This window comes from Rhodamnia argentea, chromosome 10, assembly GCF_020921035.1.
Source record: "Rhodamnia argentea isolate NSW1041297 chromosome 10, ASM2092103v1, whole genome shotgun sequence".
NCBI lineage: Eukaryota > Viridiplantae > Streptophyta > Magnoliopsida > Myrtales > Myrtaceae > Rhodamnia > Rhodamnia argentea.
In genome coordinates this window covers 7737236-7745657 of record NC_063159.1, presented here as the reverse complement: position 1 = coordinate 7745657, position 8422 = coordinate 7737236, and the positions used below count along the sequence as shown (strand labels likewise).

The window sequence follows — 8422 nt, the reverse complement described above, 5'->3', positions numbered from 1 at the left end:
AAAATTATTTTTTTTTTGAATTTCTAGCATTTAGAGATAAAAAAAATATGTAATTAAAGAAAATATTTTCCAATTAATAAAAAAATCCTTTTAAAATTGAAGAAAATGTTTTCCATTTCTGAAAAACCCCTCTCAATTTCTCTCTCTAAATTCCCTTCACTCCCACTCGCTCTCTTCTTGATTGCTCCCAAATGCGCTTTCAATTATAGACAGTTCTTCCGCAACCAGTTGTCGTCTCTCTCTCTCCCCGCCTCGTAACCCCCGGCTCTACGGGGAGTCGCCAAATCCATGCCATCTTGCCCGATGTCTGATCATTGAGCCACGCCGGATCCGGAGGAATCGAGGCTCGAGCTCTATTCCCGCGAGCTCGCCTCGACTCCTTGACGGCCATGGGCGAGCTCTCCGGATCTAGCAAGGCGAGGCTTCGCCACAGGCCGGCAGCCGGTAGGTGGTTGAGCGAGCTGTTGAGTCCGGTGGGGGATTTTACGAGGGCGGAGTCGGAATCGGAGAAGGCGAGGTGGATTTTGAAGAATTACAGGAATAGAAAAAAATAAAAAAAACGTAAAAAAGTAAAGAGAAACAAGATAAAGACAAATATTTAAAACATTAAAAAAATTTGAATTTTTTTTTCGGAACAATGCAAAAATTATTGAAAGGAATCCATGGGAAAAAAATCAAATACAATTTTCCAAACAAAACAACGAAAAATATTTTCCGAGCCTTTTTGATATTTCAGGCAAACACAAAAAATATAGTCATTTTTCTGAAAATTGACTTTTCGAAAAATGTTTTCCAGAATTCATGGAATCATTGATGTAGTGACATGACAAATTCTATGACGATATAAACATACATGGAACTTTTATTCAAGCACCCATAAAAGAATTTTCGTCCTCAATCAACAGTCTCTATATTCATGTGCTGTAAAAGAAAATGATTGAACAACAAAATTAATAGAATGAGGAGGTGAATGGAACACCAAATTTACGTGGTTCAGATGGTGATCTCCACGGAAAGAGCAACAAAAGATTCCAATTAAGCAAATATAATGGAGATTACAACCACGCTCGAGTTATTCGAACGCTTTCGGTGTGACCTACTCCATGGGTAGAGTAGTACAAGGATTATTTTTTAATCATTTTTTAATTTTTATTTCTTTCATTTTGGCCGACAAGTCGTCGTCAGCCGTTGGCATGGGCCGCCTTGCCCGGAGCCGAGCTCACGGCTGGCGAGATCGTGATGGCCATGGGCGAGGCCATTGTGGCGCCTTCGCGATCTCATTCGTGGCCGCAGGCGAGGCCGCGAACAAGACGGCAGGGTATCTGGGCCCTCGGCAGCCAAAAGAAAAGGAAAGAGAAAAAAATCAATTTGTTTGAAATTTCTTGAAAATGCCCTTGTAAGCGCTGGTACACCACGTAACACGGGGACGATTTCCGATCAAAAAATTGATCGATTCGCCGATGCAATAATTTTAAGAATTTTGCGGTGCTTCTCCCATCGATCGAGCCTTGCCAATCCTACGGTGAGCATTCAAAACCCAGGTGGTCCCTTCTTAATCACGAGTGGACGACCGCTGCCAGCAAAGCCATGACGTTATTTCACTTCTAGTTCTTGCTGCCCAAGCATCTCTTTTTCTTTCTCTTCCTTTTTTTTAATTCGACGCATGTGAAGAAAGACGAGTTTGACACGACATTGAATTGATAAAATCGAACAGCGCAAATAAAAGAATGACAAAAAATTGCCGCGAGATGACGTATTTAACCGGGAATCTTCCCCACTTCACACTAGTCACAACCCAACGCAAGAAGCGTCGACCTCAATCACCGCCTTTCCACAAAACTACGAGGCACTCAATTTGAGTCAGCTCCATCGCCATGACCTCTGCCGAGCTCGTGTTCGTCCCAACCCCTGTCATGGGCCATCTCGTGTCGATGGTCGAGATGGCCAAGCTCCTCGTCGACCGTGACCCCCGCCTCTCTATCTCTGTCCTCATCATGAAGCCTCTCTTCGACTCTGAACTGGACTCGTATACCAGCTCGCTCGCCGCCTCCTTGGACGCTGCTCGCATCCGCCTCATCCACCTCCCTCCTGTGAACACAGACGTTGAGATCTCGTCGGGCAATTTCCACAATCGCTTTATAGAAAGCAACAAGCCCCACATCAAGCGGGCTGTCGCTGACCTCGCCGACTCGGCCTCCTCGACCCGGCGGCTTGCGGCGTTCGTTATGGACATGTTCTACACCACCATGATCGACCTGGCGGGCGAGTTTGGAGTCCCCTCCTACGTCTTCTTCACGTCGAGCGCGGCGTGTCTCGGCCTAATGCTCCACCTCCAGTCGCTCCAAGACGAGCAACACGTGGACATAACCGAATTCAAGGACTCGGCCACCGAGCTGGACTTCCCGAGTTTCGCAAACCCGTTGCCAGCCAAGGTCTTACCGTCCAAGGTGCTGACGAAGGAGTCGGTCCAACCATTCCTGGAGCACGCCAAGAGAATAAGAGCGATCAAGGGAATTATCGTTAATACGTTCGCCGAGCTCGAACCGCATGCACTAGGGTCCTTGGCGGGCCTCGGGGCACCCACGGTGTTCCCCGTGGGGCCCATCCTGAATTTGAAAGGGGAGACTAAAAATAAGGATGATGGTAGCTGCCGAGGCGATGATGTCATGGAGTGGCTCGACGAACAATCGCCTTCGTCGGTGGTTTTCTTGTGCTTCGGGAGTTGGGGGTGCTTTAGTGCGGACCAGGTGAAGGAGATCGCCCGCGCGCTGGAGCAGAGCAGGCACCGCTTCCTATGGTCCCTACGGCAGCCGCCGCCGAAGGGCAAGGTTGATGTACCGCGTGACTTCGTGGACCCCGCGGAGGTCTTGCCGGAGGGTTTTCTGGACCGAACAGCCGGAGTAGGGAAAGTAATTGGGTGGGCCCCGCAGGCCACGGTCTTGGCCCACCCGGCGGTCGGGGGATTCGTGTCGCACTGCGGATGGAACTCTACCCTGGAGAGCATTTGGTTCGGGGTACCGGTGGCCACGTGGCCTCTATACGCAGAACAACAATTTAATGCGTTCGAGTTAGTGGTGGAGCTGGGCCTCGCGGTGGAGATCAAGATGGATTACTACAAAGATTTCATGATGGAGAGAGACTTTATCGTGCCGGCGGAGAAAATAGAGGGTGGAATAAGGAAGTTAATGGAAGACGTCGACAGCCAGAGGCGGAAGAAGGTGAATGAGGTGAGGGAGAAGAGCAGGAAGACATTGGCTGAGGGTGGCTCTTCTTACATGTCTTTGGGTCATTTGATTGAGGATATCTTGAGTAATATGCCTTAGATTGAGGTGACTCTGGTGTTTGGAATCTTTAGCATCTTGGGTTGTATCCGCGTTGGATCGAAAAAGGTTGCTTTCATTGTACTAAATCAATTTGTACTCGTAAAAGTGAGTTTATTGTGGAAATCTAACTATATAGTTCGTGTAAGATAATTTTCCAGAATTGATTATGTAACAGTTTCTGAGTGACTATAACTCTATAAGACTAACCGTCTATTTTGATCCATATAAAATTAAATAACAAACAATCAAAAAATTTTATGGGATTCATTTTTTTAAAAATATTTGACTCATAATAAATAGTTATTCTTACATTTATTCAAAAACTGGTATGTTAGAAAAGTCAATAATTTTTTAACGAGTGGCTTTATTCACTCTTGCTAGTTAAAATCCTCTCATATCAGGGTTTGATTAGACTATATAAAGTTCTGTTTACACTAGCAGTATGTGCTCCCATGTGACCCGAACCATCCACGTCACCATAGATGCAGCCCATTCATTGGCCGACATGTGGCGCCACATATCATCCGGGTCCCACTTTCCTTCATTCAAACTGTTGCCTCCTCTCTCTTCATTAACTACGGCGTCTTCTTCGGCAGAGGCTCGTAGTTAGAAAAATAAGGGACTCAAAAGTGATAGCATAAAAAATATACTTCGACAGAGGCGGCGGGAGCGAAGGCAGATTTGAGCTCGGGATGACACCATCGGGGCTCTTGGGAGAGAGAGAGAGAGAGAGAGAGAGAGAGAGGGAGTGGCTCCGAGATGCGATGGTGGAGCTGACGTGGAGGGGTCGGCCCACCCAATGCTTCTCCAACAACCTAACATTCTCCGATCCTCTATCTAAATTGGCTAGTTGGACAAATTATTTTCTTTTCAATTCTTATTTAAATTAAATTAAAGAAACTAAAATATGAAAACGATAAAACAGGAAAAAAAAAAAAAAAAAAGGAGGGCAGGGCAAGGCAAGGCCTCACTAGTGAGGCGCGGCCGCCGCCGCAACCCATTGTTAGAGGGGCCAGCAAAGGTCGTTAGCCTTGGACAAGGGTGGCCGATGCTCACCGGCCTCAAGCGAGGCCTCGCCGGCCCCAGGCAAGGGCAAGCGACTCGCCAAGCTTTCAACCCGGATCCGGAAGTGGTTTGAGAGGCAGAGGTGATTGTGGTGTTGAGGATGGCGAAGAAGGAACCACGCAATCGGACCAGATCCGCAATTCTCCCTAATTCTCAAATTGTCACATCGTCTGTGCTCCTTCTAATTCTCCCTCATTGTAAGAGAAGAACGTGGACAAAGTGAAATCTGCATTTGTGGTTAATCTAGTGTTGGGGATGTTTCTTGGGCAATCGAGAGCCAATTTTGAGGAGAGTTGCTTCATTCAGTGTGCCATCATGCCCAGTAACTCTCTGTTCTCCCGATCCGTCAAGTACTTGAAGGAATGTATAAGTGTCCTTTAGATAGCCTCAGAATCGGAGATACATAGTACTTCTGCAAGCTTGGGTGTGCCTCCTCCTTGCCTGGGGCCGGTGAAGCCTTGCCTAGGGATGACGAGGGCCGGCCAGCCACCCTCGCCCGTGGCCGGCAACCTCAGCCGGCCGCTCCGAGATGGGCCGCAGCAGCGAGGCGGGGCCTCAACCGCCCTCTTTTTTTTTTTTTTTTTTCAAAACTGTTTTAGCTTTTTAAATTTTAATATTTTAGTTTTTTTAATTTGATTTAAATAAGAATTTGAAAAGAAACTAATAAAAAATATCACGCAAGACAGAGAAAATAATTTAAAAATGTCAGGTCAAAATTTTTCGTTAGACAAATTAATAGTGTTAATAAAAGGACTCAATTGTACCAATTTGATGAGTTTTAGGACTCAATTGTACTTTTTATAAATTTTAAGACTCAATTATATTTTCGTGATAAATTTTAAAATTTGTAGCGAACATATCCCAATTTTATATACTTCTCAACTTGACGAAAAAGTCACAGGTAGCAATAGGGCGCACATGCATTGAAGCACAAATGTCTCGCGAAATGGAATTAATAAAATCAAACAAAGCAAATAGAAAGAACGACTCTTCTCAACCAAGAATCTTGCCCACCTCCCAACACGAAATTAACTAATCAACATAAAATGCCTCCAGCCTCGTCACCGCCCTGTCCAACCACAGAACTCCACAACACTTGATTACGTGCAATCCCCAAAGGTCTTGCCCGAGGGCCTCCTAAACCGGACATCTGGCATCGGGAAAGTGATTGAGTGGGTCCCGCAAGCTTGCGGTCGGGGCCCATCCAGCCTTTTTTTTTTTTTTTTTATAAATTTGGGGAGAGAGAGAGAGAGAGAGAGGAGGGTCCGTGTCGCATTGCGAATGTGACTTGGCTCTCGCTAGCATATGGTGCGGCGTGGCGATACCCACGTGACCCCTATATACAGAGAAAGTAGTCAATACATTCGAACTGATGATGGAATTGGGCCTCACGATTGAGATCAGGATGGAGAGCATATGGTTCGGCGTGCCGATCGCGGTTATTGCTTTAGCGAGAAGTTAAGACTTTTGTCGCCGAGAGGTCTCTATTTGATCTTAATTTACACGGTAGAAAATTAACCAAAAACCTCGCAAATTTTGGTTCTCTTCTTTGTTGCAAATTGCAAGCATACACATAAGGAACTGCTTTGCAGAAGCCATATCCACCTAGAACACCCATTAAAATGCTGCCTTTGAATTTATTCCATGGTTGCACTGCATCCAAATAATGATAGAGATACATTACAATCCAAACTTACATAGAAATCCTTTGGACACATCAAGCGATCGCGTCCATCGAATGTGAAATTTCTGTCTTATCGGGGCATATTATTGAAGATATCGCCGATCAAACGGCGGAGGGACGAGCACGACGAACCGCCCTCATCCAAGGCCTTCCGGCTCTTCTCACTCATCTCCTTTACCTTCTTCCTCCGCGCGCTATCTATCTCCATCACCTGCCGTATCCCTCTTTCTATCTCTTCGGCGGTCACCCTCGTCTCGCTCTGTATTCGAACGTCCCTCCTATACTCCATCTTAATCTCCACCGCTAGATCCAATTCCACCACCATCTCGAACGCATTGAATTGTTGCTCTGCATATAGTGGCAATCCCGCGATCGGCACATCGAACCATATGCTCTCGAGAGTGGAGTTCCAACCGCAGTGGGATACGAATCCCCCGACTGCTGGGTGGGCCAAGATATCCACCTGCGGAGCCCATCCAATCACTTTCCCTATCTTGACCGTCCGATCGAGGAACCCTTCGGGTAGGATCTCCTCGAGATTGGCATAGTCACGTGGCGTCCCTACCTTGCCCTTGGGCGGCGGCTCGCGCAGGGACCACAGGAACCGGTGCCCACAACGCTCCAGTGCGGTGGCGAACTCTCTCACGGCGTCCGCGTCGAAGCTTCCCCGACTTCCAAAGCACAGGAACACCACGGACGAACGCGGCTGATTGTCCAGCCACTTCATGATCTCCAAACCGTTGGACGGTCCTGGGCCGCCGGTCGACCTTGTGAGGTTCAGTATGGGTCCAACCGGATAAACCGGTGGGATCATGTCGTCGACCAAGGACTCCAACACATGCGCTTCGAGCTCGGCGAACGTATTTACGAAAATGCCCTTGGTTTCCCGGAACCTCCTGGCGTGGCCAATGTAAGCCGGGGCGGCCTCCTTGACCAGATATGCGGTGGGCAAGACCTTGGCAGGCAGTTTGTTCGCGAAGATTGGGAAGTCCAATTCGGTGTCCGAGTTCCTGAACTCGGTCGAGTCAATTCCTTGCTCATCCCGCTGCCTCTGGAGATGGAACATCAGCCCCAGAAAGGCCGCGCTCGACGTGAAGAACACGTACGAGGGGACCCGGAGCTCGTTCGCCACGTCAATCATGGTCGTGCAGAACATGTCGACCACGAGCCCCGCGAGCCGAGGCGAGTCCTGGCCCGAGCCGGGCTCGGTGAGCCGCGCGATAGCTTCTCTAACGTGAGGCTTGTAGCTCTCGACGTACAGATCTCGGGTTTTGCTGGGGTTGGTCTCCGAGATAGGGCCCACGTCGGGAAGATGGACGAACCGGAAGCGGGCGGCCATGGAGTTGGCGAGCGATCGAGTCCGGTCGTCAATGCCGGAATGCGACACGTACGGCGGCTTCATGATCAGGAGGGTGATGGACACGTGGGGGTCTCGGTCGATGAGGAGCTTCGCCATCTCCACCGTCGATACCAGATGGCCGAAGCCCGGCGACGGAACGAACACGAGCTCTGCTTTGACCATATTTGACGATTCCGATGGACGTGGAGGTCTCTTTCCTTGTCGGATGAAGTTGCCTAAAGCTGAGAGGCTCGGGTTACTTATACGAATCAGGATGTGGCCACCCACGTGGTGGAAAAACATTTTTTGTTGATTATACGTAACATAACAGTAAGTATGCAACTGGTGATTAAACTACCTGGTGAAGGTTCACTCTCCCAATAAGTTCAAATTAAACCTTCATCCTTTGCCGGTTTCGAGAAAATCCCAATTCGCCTATGGCAACGGTTCGATTCGTGTCGGGTGTAGAATAGCTCTGGCTTTATTACAATTCATGAATAATTTTGATATCTTTGTTGAATTTTATGGGCGAGGAGATGGACTCATATAGGCTAAGCCAGCTCATTACCCATTATAGATAACAGTTATCGTTTTTTAAAGCGATAAGATATCATGTTGGTAATTGACGATATCGTCACGTCATTCTTCTAAGTTATAAAATAAGTCGTTCTCACAATGATAACGAAGAATGAAGGAAAACTTCTCTATGTGAACGTCCATTCGATGACTCTCTCTACATTGAGAACACTTAATCCGTGAAACAAGTTCAATGTAAAATGATATATTTATACGTCGTTTTTAATATATCTATCATTAACTCTTGGTAAATTATTTAAAAAAATAATTAGTTCGTCATTGCACATGGTATTCTTTTTGACTTATAAGATGGGGGGGCAGAATATTATTCCTTGGAGACCAAGGAGGGATGATGGAGACATGACAAGGTCGTGACTTGGGGCCCACGAAATTTCTTCATCTTGATTTGTTTTAACTTATCGCGATGGAGACATC

At 47.3% G+C, this 8422-nt stretch overlaps 2 protein-coding genes across 3 annotated transcripts; one reads left to right on the top strand and one right to left on the bottom strand.

Moving 5' to 3' along the window:
* The first annotated feature begins 1837 nt into the window (after positions 1-1837).
* Positions 1838-3409, top strand: LOC115729984 (anthocyanidin 3-O-glucosyltransferase 2-like). Its single transcript, XM_030660618.2, has one exon. It carries the CDS (start codon positions 1875-1877, stop codon positions 3321-3323), a length of 1449 nt encoding a protein of 482 aa, XP_030516478.1. The 5' UTR covers positions 1838-1874; the 3' UTR covers positions 3324-3409.
* A 2581-nt stretch (positions 3410-5990) lies between these two features.
* Positions 5991-7650, bottom strand: LOC115727978 (anthocyanidin 3-O-glucosyltransferase 6-like). 2 transcript variants are annotated; one of them, XM_030658301.2, is made up of 2 exons: positions 6653-7650; positions 5991-6622 (listed from the first exon to the last, which is right to left on the bottom strand). In XM_030658301.2, the coding sequence occupies exons 1-2, from the start codon at positions 7592-7594 to the stop codon at positions 6143-6145; spliced, it is 1422 nt and encodes a 473-aa protein (XP_030514161.1). In that variant the 5' UTR covers positions 7595-7650; the 3' UTR covers positions 5991-6142. The 2 variants fall into 2 exon arrangements, with proteins under 2 accessions (XP_030514161.1, XP_030514160.1); XM_030658300.2 differs by having other exon boundaries at positions 5991-7650.
* Positions 7651-8422: the final 772 nt, after the last annotated feature.